Source organism: Falco naumanni, chromosome 11, assembly GCF_017639655.2.
Source record: "Falco naumanni isolate bFalNau1 chromosome 11, bFalNau1.pat, whole genome shotgun sequence".
NCBI lineage: Eukaryota > Metazoa > Chordata > Aves > Falconiformes > Falconidae > Falco > Falco naumanni.
Window position 1 is genome coordinate 14,043,469 of NC_054064.1, and position 21,794 is coordinate 14,065,262.

At 39.1% G+C, this 21,794-nt stretch overlaps 2 protein-coding genes across 4 annotated transcripts; one reads left to right on the plus strand and one right to left on the minus strand.

Moving 5' to 3' along the window:
* Positions 1-57: 57 nt before the first annotated feature.
* RTCA (RNA 3'-terminal phosphate cyclase) lies at positions 58-8,540 on the minus strand. Of its 2 annotated transcripts, XM_040611097.1 has the most exons (11): positions 8,363-8,540; positions 8,146-8,246; positions 7,200-7,343; positions 5,605-5,728; positions 5,044-5,102; positions 4,380-4,521; positions 3,077-3,201; positions 2,881-2,939; positions 2,289-2,383; positions 1,041-1,145; positions 58-690 (listed from the first exon to the last, which is right to left on the minus strand). In XM_040611097.1, the coding sequence occupies exons 1-11, from the start codon at positions 8,405-8,407 to the stop codon at positions 592-594; spliced, it is 1,098 nt and encodes a 365-aa protein (XP_040467031.1). In that variant the 5' UTR covers positions 8,408-8,540; the 3' UTR covers positions 58-591. The 2 variants fall into 2 exon arrangements, with proteins under 2 accessions (XP_040467031.1, XP_040467032.1); XM_040611098.1 differs by lacking the exon at positions 1,041-1,145 and having other exon boundaries at positions 8,363-8,535.
* A 696-nt stretch (positions 8,541-9,236) lies between these two features.
* Positions 9,237-21,291, plus strand: DBT (dihydrolipoamide branched chain transacylase E2). 2 transcript variants are annotated; one of them, XM_040611091.1, is made up of 12 exons: positions 9,309-9,359; positions 12,537-12,601; positions 13,576-13,699; positions 13,869-13,944; positions 14,723-14,904; positions 15,276-15,403; positions 16,162-16,405; positions 17,156-17,322; positions 18,305-18,382; positions 19,316-19,507; positions 19,677-19,748; positions 20,643-21,291. In XM_040611091.1, exons 6-12 carry the CDS (start codon positions 15,314-15,316, stop codon positions 20,808-20,810), a joined length of 1,011 nt encoding a protein of 336 aa, XP_040467025.1. In that variant the 5' UTR covers positions 9,309-9,359; positions 12,537-12,601; positions 13,576-13,699; positions 13,869-13,944; positions 14,723-14,904; positions 15,276-15,313; the 3' UTR covers positions 20,811-21,291. The 2 variants fall into 2 exon arrangements, with proteins under 2 accessions (XP_040467024.1, XP_040467025.1); XM_040611090.1 differs by lacking the exon at positions 12,537-12,601 and having other exon boundaries at positions 9,237-9,359.
* The last annotated feature ends 503 nt before the right edge of the window (positions 21,292-21,794 follow it).

Consider the following 21,794-nt stretch of genomic DNA (forward strand, 5'->3'; position numbering starts at 1 on the left):
ATGCAATCTCCCACTAACACAACTTGCTGAGATAGGCAGCAAATATAAACAACAGGCTTTCACTTGGTGATATTGCTTTATTATGTCCTCACACACAATTTAAGCAAAATGGTTAAGGAAGAACAGTGATACAGATTTGATGGGGCACTTCATTCTGTATACCTCATAACATAAAGGTTCCCACATAATAAAACGTAGATGTCTATTTTTTTTAAAGGGGAAAGAATGTATCAGTATTTTTTCAAAACTGAATTAGTAATTTTCTCCTTTGAATCTGAATTTTCAAGGCTTCTAACTGAAGCTCTCAAATACATACAATGTATTCCATTTGCTGTCCTGCCTGTACTCACTTTGCTGCTAATCTGGGGGGGGAGGTAAAGTTTCCATTTTTCACACCACAGATTCTCAGCACATCAAGGAAGAATTCCACATCATCCTTGAAATTAAATCGCTTTGACGTGACAGAAGGCTCCTCTGGTTCACATGCATATCATACATCCTTTGAAATGTAGTGCAATACATCACTGAGGTATGTTGAGTTTTGTTTTTGTCAGCTTGCTGTCATCTTTGTTGTTGTTGTTATTTGAAAACCTATAAGTTTGGGTTTATCATCCCCATTCCTTGGCACTCAATGATGTAGGTATCTTTACCGGGATCTTCCTCTTCCAATTTTGTCACAGTAAATTTGGCCTAAAACAGGATTAGAAATATATCACTAATTCAGTTATACATAAGTTTAACTATTCAAGATCTGATGCCTAATAATTGTATTGCCATATGTTGATATATATTACAACTTTGACTGATTTCATTAGAAAACATTTAAATAAAGGTGGCAAGTATCTAACCATTCTAAAAGCATTTAACTCTCAAGTATGTTCACTTTCTGCAAGTAAACTTCCACACAAATATTGTAGCAATTATTTTATCTATGCTTGCTCTCCATGATCAAGTTCAGTTCACAATGCCTGCTGAACTGCACATTGCCTAGTTACTGGATGACAACTGATAGGTAAAACTTCCTGAACTTTTGGGCTCACCTTTGTTAGCTGCTCTGCGAAGTGTATAGCTGTTTGAGTATGAAGGGTAATTGGTCCAGTTTTTACTCTAGACACTCCCTTTGCTAGTGCCATGAAAATGATCAGCTGAAAGGGAAGGAAAGGTAATTATCGAATAAATCTTCAGATCCTACGAACTTACTGATTTAAGAAAAATAAAAGGAAAAGCATACAAAATGTCTGTAGATGTAAAAAATGTAGTCTCCCAAGTTTCATAAAAGTTCATAATGCTGAATGTTAAGAGTGATCCAAGCCTCAATAATCTTTGAAATTACTACTGTAATGCCTATTGCAGACAGGCTGCTACTTTTCCACAGTGGAGTTTGCCACTGAATTCCTGTTAACTACATTTAACTTGCGTTCTTTCACCCTCCCACCCCAAAATTCCCCAAAGTTATGTCAGACTCCAGATTGGTAGATTAGCTTTATGGAGAGAAAAACTCCAGAAGAGGTTTTTTAATTCTAACGCTTTCCGATCACATATTCACCAGACAGATATTTAAAAACATCTGATTTGATTTACAAACATCACCATGACAAGTACTCTTTAAAGCATGATGTAACTCTGAGCACTTCCCGTGCACATTGGATCTAGCTGTGGCACATTTTCACCAATTGTCCTGTGCATGCTTTGCAAAAAGCAGGATGAAACTAAGACCAAAACACTTCCTATTGTACTATGTAATAGTAATGTGTGGCTGGGTGTTTACACCTAAGATGTAATGTCTCTTATCTAGAACAGCCCAAGATTCTAATTAGGCTGTGTTACTGAAAGTGAGACAGTGGAGGGTCTTCATCCTCAAATGAAATTAGGTTAGCAAGATAAATAGGAGCACCTCCTAGATATTCTGTTCTCCAGTAGCTTCACTTAGTATCATTCTTAATATGTAACCAAGGAGCTATTTTTACTCCGCTATATGGAGCGCCAAATAGATACAAATTTGTACCTCTTTACAGGATGGGAAAACTTAAGGGTGTGGGTGCAAAGCCAGGAGCATCTGTGGCTCTGAACTGTATGTAATTTGTTAGACCTAGTGATGTTGTGACCACACCCAGAAACCTCCAATGACTTAAATTATTATGTAAAGCCACACCTACCTGTGAAGATATGGTCTAACTGAAATCTACATGTCAGTTCTTTCCCTGTTCAGATTTATATTCTTTACAAATAACACATACATGCATGTTCTTGCTATTTCAACTTCATGTAAACACATACAGGAGCCTTACTTGGTCTTGCAGAGAATCATCCACAGCTCCACCATGTTTAAGGTTCCTAAGCAGTATCTCAGCTGCTTCAATGCCAACCTTGTCAGAATTCTTTCCTAACAGAGAAATCCAGGTTAGGAAGCTGACAATTATTAATTAACATTTTAAAAATACAGAAAGAAGAAAAAAAAATATCATTAAATGATCAACTTTTTAAACCTTATCTCCACGCTCTTGTCTCAACTGTCTGCTTAAAAAACTCCTCCCATCTTATGACGACACATAGTTCATACTCCCTAAGCAGTGGAAAGAAAGTAACCCTACTTAGTCAGAGAAACATTTTATTCAAACCATTTAAAACTAGAATCACTTCTACTCCTTATAATCTAAATACACATCTAGACTGACTGTCAAACTAAAACTTTACAGGTAAACAACAAAGACCGTATGTTCTTAAAGTCCAGAAGCATTTTCAACTCGGTGATCCTTAACAATCCATTCTGATAAAAGTTTAATAATTTTGTAATTTTTGTCACTATGCAGAAGCAGCTTAGTACAAAGTGCAAGATTCCATTTACAAATGCAAAAGAGGTATACTTCATGGAACTCTTACCTCTCTTGCCCAGTGATGATCCAGCTAACAAACAACCCGTTGAAGTCTCTGCAACAACGCTAAGCAGAAAAAACAGAATCATTATTAAGAACAAAATCACTCAACATTACACTTTATTTACCAGATATGTAATCAAAATCTAGCTAATCAACCAGAAAGATTACAGGTATCAATAGAAGGTTTGGGGTCATCTTACATTATTCCGCTTCCAGTCCCAAAGGCTTGATCATCAGGTTCTCGAACAGGCTGAATATTAATGTAAAGATCTCTGATTTCTTTTCTGATGCATCTCACTGCTGCTGCAGACATGTCTTTTGCCAGCTAACAAGATAAAAGGCAAAAACATTATTTAACTTATGTAACATAGTAATACTTTATCCTCGTAAGTCTAATTATTACAGCGAATCCCTGAAGAAAGTGGCTACTTTATTAACTAGAAAAATAAAAAAGATTGTTATAAAGCCCCTACAAGCAAGCACTTAACATCATCTCTTCTGAGAATTTTCCCACAAAATTAGGTAACATTACATGCTGAACAAATGATAGTTATGGTGATGTATGTGGAAGCTTCAATATCAATAGAAATTCAAGAAGCTTTCTCGATTCATAGAAAGATTAGATTTTAGTCTTGATTACCTCAAGACAGTAGATTATTAAAAAAAACCCAACAAACAAAACCATTGAACACCTCACAATTGCTAGGTACAGGATATACCCTACAAGATAAAATATATAAAATAACAGTTTTAAATCACAGGGAGGTGGGGGCAGATGAAACTTATCACATTCTTGTGATCCAATCATCACCAATTCATAGGTTTGGAGATTTTAAGACCAAGACCAGCAGTCCATAGCTCTTCAAAAAGTAACTCAGTTTCTCCTCTTCCTTCCTCTACTAATTCCTAGCCTGCGTGTGAGAAGGAGCCTTAAGGAGATCCCACCACTTAGTCTCTGTAAACACAGACAGGATAGGAATAATAGCAAGAAGGGGGTACAAAGGAGCAAATTTCTCTCTTTTACCTTTGGTTAAACCTACCCTTAACTTGTCCTGTCTAATACCCTTAGCAATAGTTTAAAAGTTTGATGTATTCTGACCTCTGCCTATTACAGTGCACCTTAGTCTACCCACAAATCTATGAACAAGGGCTGTGATTTCAAATTTAAAATAATCCACATAGATATGAAGGATATGCAAATCACATATAAGATACCGCTCAATATATGCTAAAGACTTTTGAACAGTCATATGAAATGTGTCAGGGATGCTGCTCCCATTTCCTGCTTTAGCTGCTACCTAAAATGCATTTATTGTGTAGCAAGACGGTAAGTCAAAACTTCCATTCCATGGCCTGAATAACTGAAACCATTTAATAAGGCTACACTGTATGTGAAACACCACAGGATACAGGAACAGTAGAGATAAATCAAGCAGATTACATGCAATTTTATATAGATATATATGAAGTTGGATACTACCAGAGCCTATTATCAGCACTTACTTTTATAGGCAGTGCTCCAGCAACAAATGCTCTTCCATATATCTTTGTCACTATGCCACGTTCTGTTAAGTTTATTGGGCTCAACTCTTTGACTGGTGACATCTGGACTACAACTTCACCACCTCCCTGAGGATAGTAGCCCCTATTTAGAAACAGTAATCAGATATAACTAAATGCAAAAAACACAAGGAAACCAAGAAAAGCCAGAAAGGCTTTTCATATATTTCATTATACATTTTTATGTTCTGTTACTGTACATATAAATTTTCTTGATGCGTGCTTTAGAAATCTTTAGAATAGTATTAGGTTCTCTATCAGTGTTACCTCATAACATCTTATTAACTACCTAACACCAACATAACTGGCACCTCAGAAAAAGCTCAGTAATATACTGCTTGTTCAGCATACACTTCCTTCAGCAGTAGCCCACACACAGGAAACGTTAAACAGCAGCTGAAGACAGCAATGAAAAAAAAAAAAAAGACAGGAAAGAACTGTAACACATTCATCATATGGTGGCAGTATACACAGAAGCAGCTAATGCAGGTTACTTCATGTATTATAAATTCATCCCTCAACTTGATTGAGCATCTTGTGTGCGTGCCTCTGTGTTCACACATTAGTTCAGCAAGGCCTGCCTCTGCCACAGTTCTCTGTTGCTCACCTCTTTTTTATGTCACAATTAAATGTGAAATTGAACTTTTCAACTATTGGCTTGAAAACCTGAAAAACAAGTACATATAAAAACTCAGAGTGAGTATATTTTGCATTTATAATTCCCCACTATTTTATGCGGTCTGAAAAAAAAAATTCAACACAAAAATTTCAGTTACATAATTACAAAGAAAAAGAAAAAAGATAGCCAGTCTCATCCATATACAGCTTATTTGACATTCCTCATACTTCACTCTGAATGACACTTTGTGTAAAAGGATCTTCTTATGGGAAGAGGCAGAGAAATGCTGAACAACTCACAGCACTTCCAGACTAAAGAATATTTTAAAGAGAAATTTTCTTTAGTAATTAAAAGCACACAGACTAGTTGCTGTTTCAGGGAATTCCACGAAACACTAGTTGCTCTTTACATATAGTACACTAACAGTGTTATATTCCCATGCCTAATCCCTGTAATTACAAATAAACTTGCAGTAAAAGCAGCAGTATAGTAGTTACATTACATATATATGAATGAAAGATACACCAAGTCAAAGAAATTTATCCCTACCATGACTGTGTAGTCTATCTGAGGAGCCATCTCAGCATTAGTCCCACCTTTTAAATGAAGTTCTGATGGGGAAGCAGCGAACAGCACACAGGGCATTGCTACCTGCATCAGTAAACACACGCTCCTGAAAGCAATTAAAAGATATTACAAATGTCATGCAGTTATAATCCACAGAATTCCATACAATCACTATGTATCAAAGGCAATTAACTTCCCAGAGAATTTACTTAAATATTTGATTTTGAACATTATCTATAAAGTAAACTTATTAGTCTTAAAAAATACTAATTTAAAACTTCATGTCCTTAGAAAGCCTGTATATCAAGGTTTTTGTTTCACAGTAATTTTATTTCAAATGGGAATATAAAAAATGCAAGCAATGTAGTTTACTTAGTAGAATGATGGGACTGTGAAAACCTCAGGTTTAGCTGGCAGATGATAAAAAAAGGAAAGGCTCAGACAGCAATTTTAATATTGTAATACTTATTTAATAAAAAAATATTTAGAAAACTACAAAAATGCTTACAAGCTGGTCAGCATCCCATACAAGAAAATTCAGGGGCATAGAAAATAGGCTTTCAGATACAAGAGTCCCCTATTGAATCTCTACACATTTCAGAGATAATAAAAAGCTTCCAAAACAATGTTACCAAAAGTTTGTTTAGCAAAACAAAACAATTACCTCAGAGAGGTTTCAAAGACCATTTTGAATTGTGAAACAGTAATCACCACTGAATTGAAGAAAATACAGGTTTTTTTTTTCTTAAATAACTTCCAAATCTTTGTTAACCATACTGTTTCTTTGTTTCCCTTCCTCCCCCTCCCCTTGTGCTTAATTACTAATTCTGCTACATTGCTGCTTACTCAAGCCTTTTTGTGTTATGTAAAAGGCATCAGCTGGGTTATTTACACCACTGCAACTCTCTTAACTTAAAGGGAACCTTAACTTATGCCTAACCTGGCCTATGCTTCCAAACAACTATTCACACCAGCCTTCCATAGCTAAATCCATTTACTCCGTTTTGCAACAGATTCCAAGAACCAAGGACCCAACAGAGAAATATAGACTAGAAGAAATACAGGCACAAAGAACCATGGATGGAATATGTTCCCAGTTCCAAAAGACTAGTATCTCATATCGTACCATTACATGTGCAAGTAAAACCTGAAAATTTACTTTATTATACAATAGGGATTATTTCAGATCTCGTGGATTTGAGATACTTATCTAATTTAATGCATTTGACCTGATATGTAATGTACTATGTGAGAAAATAAAGGATAAAGTTTTAAATACATGGGCAGCTGGTTTTTGCTTAGCATTAATCAAGTGTCCAACTACTGACTATAATTTTAAAACTGTAACACTAGCATGTACTCTAGTCATACATATCCTGCCTACACTAAAGGTTCCTTGGTTATATATATCTGGCTCAGGTGGGACAGATTTTGGCTGATTAGATATTTATTAATGCTCTTTTTTCCCCTGCTCTTTTGTGGTAAAGTGAGAAAACTTCTTCTGTTACTATTTTACAGTTACCAAAAGCAGTTAAAAGCAGTTACTGGTCAGTCATTAGCCATGCACAAAGACATACCCTGCTGTTTTTGTATCTGCTGTGTGTGTTCCACCTTTTATCTTCCCAGGAGTGAAGGTTATTTCTGTTGAGCCAATTTCTCCACCTTCCAGCCTCCCCTCACATAGATCTCGAATGATCGCCAGTCCAGACAGATGCTGAGGCCTTGGAACAACAAGACAAAGATAAGGATACATTCAAGTAGACTACATGTATTCATGTTACATTAAAGGAACTCCTAAACACCAACTAATAAATACTACAGTTGCAAATTTCAGATCAGACAGGGATGAGAAATTTGATTTGGTTCCTACAGCACTTCTGAGTTCACAAGAGCCAAAGGAGCAGCATTCAGGCCATTACGGAATTTTTAGGATTATGGTGTGTTTTCCATTAGAATGGGTCCAGACAGACAGATGAGATGCAGGAGCAATCGCTTGTCCTAACGTGATAAATGCTTGGACAAAAATGCAGTGGGACAGCGATGGCAAGGCTAAACTGGAGCCAAGCCAGTGCCCGGTTGCCAGAGCCACAGGAGAGCTAACAGTTTTGCTACGGATCTTTCTTGCTGCGCTTGCGTTTCCATTTGTTTAATTTAAATAGGAAAGCAAACCGTACGCTCGGTGAACCGTGTTCCGCTGGGGCATTACACGGCCTCCAGTGCACCTCACGTTTCGTGCCGTGCAGCCCGTTCGGCACCTCCGCGGCACCTTCGAGCCGCGCTGCGGGGCTGCGGCGGTGCCCGGGCGGGGACGGGCCCCGGGACCCTCACCGGGGGGCTGCGGGGCGCTCGCTTCACGCCCCGCCTTGCCTTCGCCGTCACGCCTTCCCTGTAAGCGAGCCGCAGACGGGATGTTCCGATCACGGGCCCTCTTCAGGCAACGGACACGCACGGGGTTTGCTCTCGGAAATACCGAATACGTGGGGGGGCAGCCCCCGGCCGAGCGGACGCGGGCGGGGCCGTTACCTGAGGCCGGGCTGGCTCCTCCCGGCGCGGATCCGGCGCACCCGCAGCGGCAGGCCCAGCAGGCAGCTCAGCGCCGTGGACACCCGCAAGATCTGCCCGCCCTGCGCGGAGGAAAGGCGCTCGTCAGGCGCTGCCCGCCCTGCCGGCCGCCACCGGCCCGCCCGTCCCCGCGGCCCGGGCCGAGGCGGGGCGAGGCCAGCCCGCCGCTGGTGCTCACCCCCTCCATGATGCCCCCGTCTATCTCCACCCTGTCCCCGTCCATGGCTGGCGGCGAGCGGAGCTGTCTCTCGCAGAGGCTCCTGCCGGGCCAACGGGATCCCGGCGGGGCCCGGCAGACGGCGAGTCCCCGGCGAAGCAGCCCCCCGGGGCGGCCAACGCTTGGCGACTGAAGCGCGCCCCAGCCGCGCTGCGGTGCCGGCGGCGCCCCAACCTGCCGGGGCCAAGCGCAGGCGCACAGCGGAACAACCGCGGCCCCGCCCTGGGCTGGCGGGGGCGGCTCCGGGGCGTGGGGAGCGGCTGCCGGGTCCCAGCGCCCGGGCAGCGGCGTAGCGGGCGGGGAGAGCTCCCTTCTCCCCGCGTTAACGACCGCGTCCCTGCGCAGGGCTCCGCCCGGAGGAGGCGATTCCTTTCCCCTCTCCGCGGGCTACGGCCAAGGGCCGCGCTAGGCTGGAGCGGTGACGAACGCGGCACCGCACGGGCCGTGACAAAGCGGCACCGGGGACGGCAGCGCCACGGCACAGCTGTGCGCCGCCGGCGGCCGGGGGAGAGCGGCCGGGCTCCTGCCGTCACAGTTACAAGCGGGTACTTTCCCCCAGAAGCCAGGTCGCTGAAGGAAGCGCGGAGAGACGTACGCGTCGGTCCGGCAGCCACAGGCGGGACTTTTATTACAGGTGTACCGGCGAGGCCGGGCCCTTCGCGCCGCCTGGGCCGAGGGAAGCCGCAGCCCCTCTGCCGCCGCCAGCGGGACCGGTGGCGCCTTCCCGTTACTTCCCGCGGGCGCGCGGCGGCTGCAAGGCACCGGGAGCTGCCCCCGCCGCTGCCCCCCGCCGCCGCCCTCCCCAGCCCGTGCCCGCCCGGTTGGCCGCGGTCGGCGTGGCCGCCCTCCGGTTGGCTGGTCGGTGGGAGGTGTGCGGGGCGTGGGGGCCGCCTCTTCCTGGAGTAAGATGGCGGCCGTGACCGCTCTGAGGAGCAGCAGCCGAGCCGCGGGCCGCCTGGTAAGGGGAGCGGGGCACCCTGCGGGTGGTGGCGCTCCCGGTGAGGGGGGGAGGCAACGCGCGCCCTCTCCGCCTCGGCGGCAGCGTCTCGTCAGGCCTGTCGCCTCCTTCCAGCTGGGAGCGAGGGAGGACCGGGCGGCAGAGCCTCACGGACCGGCCGCCTCCCCTCAGCCCGCCCGGCCGCCTCAGCCGCGTCCCCGCCCGCTGCCCGCCGTGGCGGCACAGGTGGCGGTGCCCGGGCCCGCGCACCCCGCGGCTCCCCGCGGGCCGGTGCCCCAGCTCCCCAGAGACCCCCGGAACGGGCTTCCCCCGCCGAACGCCGTCCCCGTTGCCCACCTTGCCTGTGAAGAGGCGTGATAAGCCCCTGAGCTCTTCCCTCCCGTTATTTCTGAGCCCCCCGAGTCCCTGCTTCGCCTGCAGCCATCCCCGCTCCTCGCCCCCCTTCACGCACCGCACCCGCGTAGGGACGGTGTAGTAACACACAGAGCGAAAACGCGTTTCTTTGAATCCCAGGAGCCTCGGTGCTTGTAAATTAAGTAGTTGAGATGCTTCACCGTATGTCAAGAAGTGAATTTACTTGGGTGCCTTTTAGGACACAGTTTCATAAACATATACCATCACAAAGACCTTGTGCTTTATTCTGCCTTCCTGTAATATATACGGTCTCCCTGCTGAGTGAAGAGTCTTGGTTTGCAGTTATGTCACCGCTGCTTTGTGGAATGTCAGAAAAAGAAATACTGTAAGATAATCCAAATGAAAACTAAATTAAGGATCAGTTCTACTTTCTATTATTATTTTTGCTCTAACTGATAATTCATATTGCACTTTGAAGGTACAGTGGTTAAGAATTTTCAGTGATACTTTTATAATTACCTAGTTTTAGGCTACATATAAGTAATTTTACTTATTAAGACTATTGAAAACAGCAGCAACTTCTTAGTTTTCTTTCTAATTAAACCAACTCTTAACTCGAGGGAGATTCTGCTAAGATGAAAGTGCTCTTTTTATCTGTGTGCATGCTGATCTGTAGAATTGGCTATTTATAGTGTTTCCTGCAACACATTGTGAATTTTGCTACATACTAATTCTTCTTGTGACCATCTGCTGTGAAACAGTGATAAGATCCAAGAAATAATACAGTTATTACAATATGAAAAGACTTTATTTTAATATTCTCAATGCTTTTGCAGACACTTTGGCTAGCAAGAGGAAAAAGGACATAGCAATGGTGGTTGTTCATGGGGGCTGAAAGACCCCATTCTCTTCTGAAGAAGAAAAGAAGGGAGCCAGGGGGTCTTTCTGTTACATAGTAGGGAAGTCATAGTTACCTAGACGCTAGGACATGGTGCTGGTTATTTAGGCGAGGAATAATATCTGACTGAAACTTGCTGCCGAGGACATTGGTTTGGTATATAGGCAACGGTATACTTGGAGATACGGAATATGTACGTAAAACAAATCCAATGTAAGAAAATGTTCATTAAAATGACTCAGTGTGACAGCAAGTCAAAATAATTCTGTAGAGGACTGTAATAAGAAGTCATTGCCTTTGAGCACAAACTATTCAATTTGCCTTTCAAATTCAGGGCTGCTTTATCAGGTAATCCAGTTGCCTGCAGACTGCATAAAAACATTTTGTTCTGAGGCCAGCAGTAGATTTTCAGGATCAGTCGTGATCTAGTGAAGCACAGTTGGCTGCTTCTTAAGGAAAAAAACCTGAACTGGAGTAAGGTGGTTCTGAACCCCCAGATTGCACACAGCTCCCGCGGTGTCTTGGTTCAAACCACAAGTCTTAGTCAACGGGTATCAGTGGCTGATGTGTCCTCAGTATGAGTGAGGGAGACTGGAGTGGGCCCTCAGTTTCTTCTCACCACGGTTAACTCCTCACTTTGAAGACTTCACAGGAAAGGTGTTACCTTACTGTGGCATTATTGCCCTTAAATTGTCATATAGTGTAATAGTGGTGACATAAACATAACTGCTAGTGCTGTGCTTGTTGGGGTTTTATTACTGTATTTTTCCAGACATCAGGATACGTAGGTGAGCATGCTATGGCTGTTAGAACTGATTTTGTCTTTTATATGGCTTTGTTATTTCCTTCTTTGGCATTACGCAGAAAATAGTATTATCGTGATTAAATACTGAAATTAATAAGCACAGCCTCTTTATTTCATGTATTTTAATTTTTTCGCTTGTTAGAAAGGCACACTTCAATTAAGAAATTGGGTACTGTATTATTGCTTTAACATACTAGCATACCAACTTTTTAGCAGAGCATGTGCAAAACTGCAAACCAAAAAGATTCCACTTTTAAAAAATGCAGTAGTTCTGAATTATTCCTACAAATATAATTTGAAACAGCTTTGAAACTCTTCTGTAACAAAACCAGTCTGTTGTTTTGGCAGCGACGTACTAATTCACTACCTGCATTGGTTATCGAATGTTGAAAATACATGGAAAAAGCCTTAAAAAACCTGACGTTTAGAAATAGTTCGAAGATTTTATATGCTCCTTGTGCTCATCTTCACAAATATTTAATGTTTTTCATGTAGGATCATATAAAGAGAGAAGAGTTTTGTTGTAAGCTTGGGAGAAAATTATCTTGTTGGACAAAACAATGTAACCATGGGCTCAAGTGAGAGAAAAGCAGAATTAAAAGTAGGAGACAATAGGCTTGTGAAGTTGTACATTATATATCAATTTTATAATTGAATGAGAATTTTAAATGTGTTCCTAAAATAAGATTTGTCATAGCTTCAAATTACCATTTTACCTGATTTTTTTAATAGGGAAAATTGTTTGGAGGACTAATGAAAAGGATTTACTGTTTGCTCATTGTAGGAATTATTCTAGATCTGTAGATATAATCGTAATATCAAGCAGCTGAAAAGTAACTCTGTAACTTTGTTGTGTCCTTTATGATAGATTTTATTGTGCAAATATTTGTTCCTAAAAGAAAGGTGACATTAATGTAACTTGCAATGCTAGATTACATAATGTAGAAAATGTGTACATTGTCAATTAGAATTGTAGTTTTCTGAATAATCTAAAGTGTAATAAAAATCAAATAATTGGAACAGTTTGGGGGGTGGGGAGGGCAATCAGGAAGTTTCATATGTTCTGTAATTACTGAAAGACTTTTTGGAAAAAGAAGTTAAAATTAACTTTCCCATACAGGTGTGGTGTTTTCTGGCTCCTCTAAGAAGATAATTTCTAAATTTTACAGTTTTGAGCTACTTGAGGTACATTGTAGCACCTGAATTTTTTTCATATCTCTAAATTAATTAGAGATAATATCTACAGATAAATTGTTATTTTAATTAATTTTAAAGCAATGTTAAAACAACATAACACCAGAATTACATTAGATTTAAGAAATCCTACTAAATAAGAAAGGGTCTGAACTAACTTCTGTTGAGATTAGTGATAAAATGTGTGTTTATGTCAATGCAAATGCTACTGGCTTTGCTTTTGACCAAAATCATGACCGATTACATGATGCTTTAAAGCATAAGGTTTTGTCTGAAGAGAGTTTCAGAGAATTCCATTGACCCTTTTAAGTTGATTTCTGCATAAATGTAATTGTAACCATGAAAGAAAACCATCTCACACCCAGTTCTTAAAAACTGTCATTAAAGTTGACATGATACTTACTTGAAGATGATTGCCTCCTATTTATTAACAGAAATAAAAGGGCAACTGTCTGTGCCCTCTGCAGTTAATTTCCTTTCCAATTAGTACTTCTGATCAACCCTTTATTGGAGTAAGAACTGACAAAGTAAAATATGCTGATTTTTTCTGCAGTCTAGGGGATCCTTCCAGCATTCATTCTGGATAAGAATATGGCTGATGTAGTTTATATTAAGTATGCTTTCTGTGTGTGTGTCCTGATTAAACTAATTGCTTAGGGAAGCAATAGCAAGTATGAATATCTTGACAGATCTTGTCATGATTTTTGTTAATCAGTTATGTTATCATGGCTTTGATCTCTTCATGTGTTGTGTTAGTGAAAGAAGTTAAAGACCTGACAAAGCTTATGCTAATTTAATGGTTATTGTACATTCAGTATATATTCAGTATAATTGTGTTTCCATAATAATTTATCTTACATAAACTAGAATTAAACTATTTTAATATTACTGTTGCATCAGGAATGTTAAATGAGCTCTACATTCCTCAGTCCATTATATTAACACTTGAGACTTTTCTCCCCCAGGTTTGCATTCACCGTGTTAGATCGTGCAGCAGCATTCGCTTTATAAAATCAAAATATGTGTGCGTGTGTGACAAATCCGCCCTCAAGTTTAGTCATCAACAGCGATTATTCAGAACATCTGCTGGTAATCTTTTTCATAATAAAATAATTTATTTTATTTTGCTATTTTGTGAGTGTTACGTTAGCAGTTTGTGTATGACTGGTATGTAGACTTTTTTTGATGCATTCAGATTTTCCTGTCTGTCTTATATTTAATATTAAACGTGCTGTATTTCCTTATTGTCTGTTTTAAGTTTCATGTGGCCAAATCGTCCAGTTTAAGCTTTCTGACATTGGAGAAGGGATTACGGAGGTGACTGTAAAAGAATGGTAAGCTCAGCTTTCTGAGAAATATGCTAAGAAATCAGCACATAGTTTGACAGTTGTATTATCAGTTACTAATCTGATGTGTATGTTTTCTGGCTTAGTAGTGAAATTTTTCAAGTTTCATTTTCTGTACTTTTAAAACCTTGTATATACTGAGCTTTATATTTTGTTTATATGCAGTCTGGTATACTTGGGAGTGGAACAGATGGAAGGAATGGGATGCTCTAACTGCACCTGTATATAGGCTTTCCTTCAGTGATTAATGTTTTTAGAGTGCAGGACATCTGTCTTTTACTATACTTACTTAGGCTGAACTTTAGAAACAAATGGCTAGACACATAGTTTTATCCTATACCCCTTCTTTGTTGACTTCAGTAAAATATTTGAACAGTTAAATTGCTTGTAAAAAGGTTTTGATGAATGGATTAAGCAAAATCAAAGCGTACAGTGAAGGAAGGCAGTGTTGAAATGCCTTGGTTCAGACTAAGCTGGGCTCATTTTTAGATGGTTTATAATCTGTCAAGAAAACCCTGCTTAACTAAAGCAATAGTAAAAATATGTGTGATGATATTCTAAATCACTGTGTCATTTGACACAACAAAGGGCTCTGCAGCAGTCAGGCAAAGGGTATGTCGCAAACGTATCCATTATGTAGTATCTGTTGTCTTACCTGGAATGCGTTTTCATGTGGGGATGTACATAACTGAACTTATCGAAAGAATACACAGCATAGATTTTTACACTTAATATGTTTTGTACTAGCCTGTGTCTTTTCTCTTAGGTACATAAAAGAAGGTGATAGTGTGTCTCAGTTCGATAGCATCTGTGAAGTGCAGAGTGATAAAGCTTCTGTTACTATTACTAGTCGTTATGATGGCGTTATTAGAAAACTCCATTACAATTTAGATGAAATTGCTTATGTTGGAAAACCATTAGTGGACATTGAAATCGATGCTTCAAAAGGTATTGTAAGCCGTTTTTTTTTTTCTGTGCCATATTTTACGTTTGTTGTTATAAAACCATCATTGACAGAGGAGTTTACTTTTTCCTCTTGAAAAATCTTAAAACTGGATTGGTTTTTTCCCTTTATAAGATCAAGGAAATTAAGTAGGAAAAACTGTGATATTTTATTAGGATTTAAAATCTCAAAAGCCAGACGTTGCATATTGAAAATTTAGCTTAAGCAGCAGCTTTTAGCACGCTGTTTCCATCCGCAGTATCTCAAACTAAATGTTAAAACCTTCAGCTGTCACAGAATCATCAAATAGTTGAGGCTGGAATTTAACAAATGCTTTTAATGTAGTAAAGTTAAATTTTTTTCTTTTTGTTTGCAGGTGTTGCCCCAGAAGAAGATGTTGTTGAAACACCTCCTATGTCTCATGAAGAGCACACTCACCAAGAGATAAAAGGTCACAAAACGTTAGCAACTCCTGCAGTTCGTCGTCTGGCCATGGAGAACAATGTAAGTTTGCTGAATGAGGTCCTGCTGCCTTTTATCCAGCTTGTGTATAGCAGTTTGACTGACTAGGAGAATATATATTTCTAGAGGAAAGTGCAGTGAGAAATTATTTTTTTAAAAATACATTTCAGATGTGTAAAAATCATTGTAAAGAGGAAGAGAATTGTGCTTTTTGGTGATTATGGTGGATAGGAAAATAATTACTGGGCTTAAAATGCAGCTAGGATGCTTTAAGCTGGAGATTAAGAAAACCTTTTTGAAAGTTTCAGAATAGATTCCTGGGACAGAGAAAGGAGGAGGGAAAAATGGAATTTCAGCTTAACTACGTTGTTTTGTTTTTCAGATTTGTTTTAGAGCCGAGGATGTACTAGGTGATCTTTTAAGCACTTTTCTAATTCTTTTTTCCTGTGACTCTATGAATATTTAGTTGGTTTTGAAAGCTTGTGGTGCGTTTTTAGGAGAAAAAGAAAACAATAAGTAGAGAAAATTAAGTGACAAATAGCTTTCCTCAAATTAACTATTGATCCTATGAGGTAATGAAGAGTTAAGTAGTATTCATAGTTCCTCCTTAAAGTATGCAGTTAGACACCTAGTGGGCCTTCTGGATGATTTGAACAATGTAGGGCACCTAATAAATCATAGAAAGGGAAAGAAAACTGTATGATCAGTAACTGGAATAACTTTTAACCATAGTACATAGTATAGGTTATTTTTATATTGCTGTAAAACACAAGTGTCGTAGCTTGTTATGTACTTTTCAGATTAAATTGAGTGAAGTTGTTGGAACGGGGAAAGATAACAGAATCCTTAAAGAAGACATCCTCAATTACCTGGCCAAACAAACAGGAGCTATTTTACCTCCATCACCAAAGGCTGAAATTATCCCACCTTTGCCAAAATCAGAGCATGTGGCAGTTGCTCCAAAGGACAAAGCACGCAAAATTCCGGTACCTGTTTCCAGACCCATTGTGTTTTCAGGGAAAGATAAAACTGAACCTGTAACAGGTAAATCATGAAATACAGAATCACAGTAGACTACCAGTAAATGTTACTCAGTGTTGATTCCTTTTGATGGGAATGTTTCATGTTATTATCATGCAAGTAAGCCACAGGAAAACATACTTTGTAAGAAGGTGTGGCATGAAATTAGTATTTTATGAAATAATTGCTCATGCTTTGGTTGGATGGAGTTGGTTGGCAAGTTGTACTTGCTCGTTTTTAATCTGTGCTATTTCAAATGTATGATGAAACAGGTAGGAGTTCTGAAAAGTGCATTTGTCACAGTGAATCATTATACAAATAGTGGCAAAGTGCAGTGATTTTAAGGGTGTATCAGTGCTTGATAATAGCGTACTGCAGCATTCACAGTTGTTCTGGAGAGGAGTGCAACAAAAGATGATGAGGTAAGAAAAGCTTCGTAAGAAGAGGCAGATAAAACCTTTTTGCTTGTCTTTCCAGCAGTGTTTATCTGGGGAGGCTGGAAAGAGCAGTGCAGGTTACTGTGTTATGATTTCAAATAAGAGAGGTATGCAGCAGCATAATCTGAAATATTACAATTGTAGAAATTGAGTTGCACGTGCTGAACAACTGTGGATCCTAAAGTGAGGTTTACTTTGTCCTTCTTTTGTTGTGGTTGGGTTTTGTTTTGTTTTTTAATTTGTGTAATTTGTTTAGTGGAAACAAATAACTGAAATTTCACCATAACTTCCCAGAAGCTCATTTTGTTGGTTTAAGAAGTCAGTAAATATTTTTCAGGTTTTCAGAAGGCCATGGTAAAGACTATGAGCGCAGCCCTGAAGATACCCCACTTTGGTTATTGTGATGAGGTTGATTTGACTCAGCTTGTTCAGTTGCGAGAAGAGCTGAAACCTCTAGCACAAATTCGTGGTGTTAAGCTTTCCTTTATGCCTTTCTTCATAAAGGTAAGATGTGCAGCAGAGCACTGTGTGCAGTACTTAAGCAGATTTTGCCAAAATCTGATCAATGATCGTTATAAGTTTGGAACACCTCTCTATCGCCTGAATAATAACAAGTCACACAAACTTTTCTTGCTTATTGAAACAGCTGTCAATTTACTGTTGGAATTGTAGTTAGGGTTATATAGTATCATTGAACGTTTTTGAAATATTAATGGGGAAGGATAGAGCAGGTAAAGTATTATTCATTGTGTGGGTAAGCATCACTAGGTGTTTTAATTACACAGAACAAATTTTGGAAACTGAGTATTTTTTATGAGCTCCATTAAAATCAACCTCACATGAAATGCATCATTATTATTGTTATTGCTGTTGCTATTATATCCCTTAGGTGAATTGAGTACGTCTCTTCTGTTGTTCAGAAGACCAGGCACTTGCACCCATTTAGTTGCCATGGTTCCAGTTCCAACTGTTGGCATCAGTGAAGGCTGATGCACTGCCTAAGCTATGCATTGAATGCATGGCTTAGTCTGAAACTTCGGGTAATGCTATTTCAATTAGAGTGCTAAGTAAGCACTCATTCTGCTCACTCTTTTTAGGGGGAATTAATATTACTTCCTTGAAATAGTAGTCTGGATTGCTGAGAATGACATTGCTGCTGAATCTGGTAACTTTTGTCTTGGGATGTTTGACTTGAATTGTGCAACAGAAATAACAAGTGCAGATTCAGCTTCAGTTATACTTGGGAAAGGGTTTATCACTTTCTATATGTATTTTTTTTTTTTTAAGTTGTCTTTTTCTTCTGCTATCCTAATAATGGCGGAATATCAACAGACAAGTTTAGCAGAGTTTAAGCCAAATTTGATTGTATTGAGTAAATCCGTATTGTTGTTAATCCAAATTGTCTCCCACTGTTCCCTCCTTTCCATGCAGCTCTCCGGTTATAAAATATAAAAATCTGTCCTTTTCTTTCTTTTATATTTAACAGGCAGCCTCTCTGGGATTATTGCAGTATCCCATTCTTAATGCTTCTTTGGATGAAAGCTGTCAAAATGTCACATACAAGGTTTGTCAACTACAGATCAAGTTGTGAACAGAAAACTTATCAGCTAACAACAGCTTTTCAGAATGTCTCGGTTCATTGTAAGAACCAAAATTATGATGTTGTGCTGGAAAATAATTTGTGTGTCCAGATTCCAACATTGGATTTGAATTATTATTCATTTTATTTCAGTAGTTTGTTTCATGATACTCACTTTGTTATTCAGGCTTGCCTCAAAAATACGTATTAATAAATGATTTCCTATTTTTCACCTGAAGATGGGCCAGGCATTCAAAATGAGAACATTTAAAATCTAATACAGTAATTTTTTAATAATGGCAGGGTGCTTCCACTGTTTCAATGCTCAACCCTTATGTATTAAAGTAATATTTTAAACTCAGTTTTGATAAAAATAATTTAATTTTCATACAGAGTGCTGGATTGATGCTTCTGGGCAGCAAGTGTCTATTTTCTTAAGTGATGTGTTCGTGTACTGCTCCTTGCAGTACAAACTGCTTTTGGGTTGTTTGATCAGTGTCTCTCAGATGAATCCTTATGTATTCCTTTTAGGAAATGAAAGTCAACTCAATTTCTTTTCTTCTTTTTTTATTTTTTTTTTTTTATTTTAGTGTTCTCTTTAAAATCTGCTAGTCATTTTTTGTTACCCATATGATCATCCTAAAGTGAAATGTTTTCAGTGCAAAATTGATTCCAGGATTTTGCATTTCCTGGATGCAAAGTTGCCGAAATCAATTTGCATTTTGCAGATGTGGAAAGCTAATATTTAAAAATGTCCCCTTCTCCCCTCAGTGCTGTATAGAGGAGTTGCTTACTACAGACAGCACTTTCTAGGTTAAAAAGATATATAAAGAAGACATTATTCAAGTTTTTTTGTATGTGAAATACATTTTGTGTTGACTACTTATATTAATGTCTGTTTAATGAAACTTCTTGCAGGCTTCGCACAACATTGGAGTTGCTATGGACACAGAGCAAGGTTTAATTGTCCCAAATGTGAAAAATGTTCAAGTTTGTAGCGTGTTTGAGATTGCCTCTGAATTAAATCGCCTACAGTCCTTGGGCTCTGCAGGCCAACTGGGAACAAATGACCTCACTGGGGGAACATTCACCCTTTCAAATATTGGCACAGTAAGTACAGGAGAAATGAGAACGTACATCTGAAAACTGCTTTTGAAATTGAATACCTTAATAAAGTTTATTATGGAATGAACAAAACCTGTAACAATTAATGCAAGAGGCAGTCTGCTTTAAAAAAAATAAAATTGTTAACTAATACCCACAGCTTTTTCTTTTATAGATTGGTGGCACTTACGCCAAACCAGTGATACTACTTCCTGAAGTAGCTATTGGAGCACTTGGAAAGATTCAGGTATTAACTTTATCTCAGTGATGTGAGTGTTTAACTTTAGCTAACTAAGGTAATCTGTAATGAAAATGAAACATGGAGTGTCCCACTGTTTTGTTTTTCATACATATGCATTTTCTCTATGTTACAGAAACTGCATAGCTTGTGATTGAAAAATTTTGTGATGTTTTTAGATGGCTGTGCAGAGACACCGTATGTTTAAATAGAAGTCTTTTGTGCCAGAGGTTCAGATTTGTTTTATAGAATCCTGTTGTATTTCACTCACATCTATGTTTAGCCTTCTAGTTATTAAGAAACAACATAAATATATTTTTACAAGTTTTGCAACATGCCAGTAGCCTTTTTGCTATCATTACGGGGACAGCTTGAGACTAAAAACATACTCTGATAACGACATTTAATTTTATGAGCCAGATAGCTGAATCTATACAGAACTCTATGGTGAAGGCAGTTTTGTGTTTTCTCAATCTCAGGCTTTAATTCTTCAATATAGACATTTGAGATCAATGCTGGAAATGAAATTATTATTAATTTAAAATACTTCCTGTATGTTCTTCCCATGAGCCTTTTGTTTAGGGGATGCTTTAAGGAAACCGTTAGTTAGGAAACTAACAGTGCAATAAACTGTTTTAGGAAGAAACCTTTGAGTCAGGAAAGGTTTTTCACTACTTCAGTATTTCCATGGTGGTGGAAACAGGATATGACTGTTTATTATCTAAGTTTGCAATATATTCATATCTAACAATAATGCAAAGGTCTTTGTTTTTTGAATGGCACTAATGCTGTCCATCTAATTTAGCAAAATATTTAAATTTAGATTAACAAAGTAACAATAAAAAATGCAGCTTTAATGAAAGTATTTAATATTTCTGTATTTTTCCTTCCTCTGATTTTTAGATTCTTCCTCGGTTTAATGGAAAAGGTGAAGTATTTAAGGCACATATCATGAATGTGAGTTGGTCAGCTGATCACCGCATCATTGATGGAGCTACAATGGCCCGGTTTTCTAACCTGTGGAAATCTTACGTGGAGAACCCTGCTTCGATGCTGCTAGACCTTAAATAAAGGAAACCATGGCTAAAATATGCCTTTAAACTTTGTGGATTGTACTGAGTAATTATAACAGCTGGCTCTGCTAGCATGTGCTCTTTGCGACTCACATTATATACTTTTATGTGGTTAAAGGTTCTCAACAGCTGATATCAGTCTATCAATTAGTTGTTACTTTTAATTACTGGTGCTGTAATTTCTTCTACAGCAGACTCTCAAACCTAATAGGTCATGGCACAACTTCTGAATATGGTGATGGAATGTCTTTATTTTGCGCTTTATAATACTTACGATTGTGAGGCTAGTGTGACTGAATGACACTGATCTACATACATCTGTGGTATTTATAATCTGATTAACCTGTTTTGAAGGGAAATACTCGTAGTTCTTCCTTGTTGGACACGTAAATTTATTTTAACAAATAATGTCCAAATTCCTGAAAGAAGTTATGCAAAAATCATATACAAATAAAATTACTTTTATGCTTCTGCTGTAAGATGTCCAGAGAGCTTTTTGTTGTTTAACTGAGTAAACTTCTCAAGTCTTTTGCTAGTCCACATTTTACTGGCAATTACTTGCACAGGTATTCTTTATCATATCATAAATGAAGAGTCTGCATTTATTCAAATGCTTACTGATAACATTTATTGATAACAATCAGGGCCTTAATACTCTCTAGAATATACTGTATTTTTATAGGCTGGAAGTAGTTGCAGTAAATACTTTCCAGTTATTTTTGTTTTTTATAGAAAGCATCTGTCAAAAAAAAAGGAGAAAAAAAAAAGGAGGATCTAATTTTTTATTCTGTCATTAGGTAAGCCTGACAGTAAGCAGAACATGTTCTAAAAGTTTGCATCATATTATTGATGTTCAGATACTAGAATTGGACAGCCTAATCAGATACAACAAAGAATTAACATTAAAAACAATAATACTGTGTGAGATAAGGACTTTTTAAACTCAGATACAAGGCACATAATGAATAGGTTCAAGTTAATG

Bases quoted from the DNA above. Each gene is read 5' to 3' on its own strand.
- DBT (XM_040611090.1), top strand. From the start codon at position 9,309: ATGGCGGCCGTGACCGCTCTGAGGAGCAGCAGCCGAGCCGCGGGCCGC. The intron at 9,360-13,575 runs GTAAGGGGAGCG...TTTCTCCCCCAG, and splicing joins GCCGAGCCGCGGGCCGCCTG to GTTTGCATTCACCGTGTTAG. The intron at 13,700-13,868 runs GTAATCTTTTTC...GTCTGTTTTAAG, and splicing joins ATTATTCAGAACATCTGCTG to TTTCATGTGGCCAAATCGTC.
- RTCA (XM_040611097.1), bottom strand. From the start codon at position 8,407: ATGGACGGGGACAGGGTGGAGATAGACGGGGGCATCATGGAGGGG. The intron at 2,384-2,880 runs GTAAGAGTTCCA...TTTCTCTGTTAG, and splicing joins ATCATCACTGGGCAAGAGAG to GAAAGAATTCTGACAAGGTT. The intron at 691-1,040 runs GTGAGCCCAAAA...ATCCTGTTTTAG, and splicing joins TCGCAGAGCAGCTAACAAAG to GCCAAATTTACTGTGACAAA.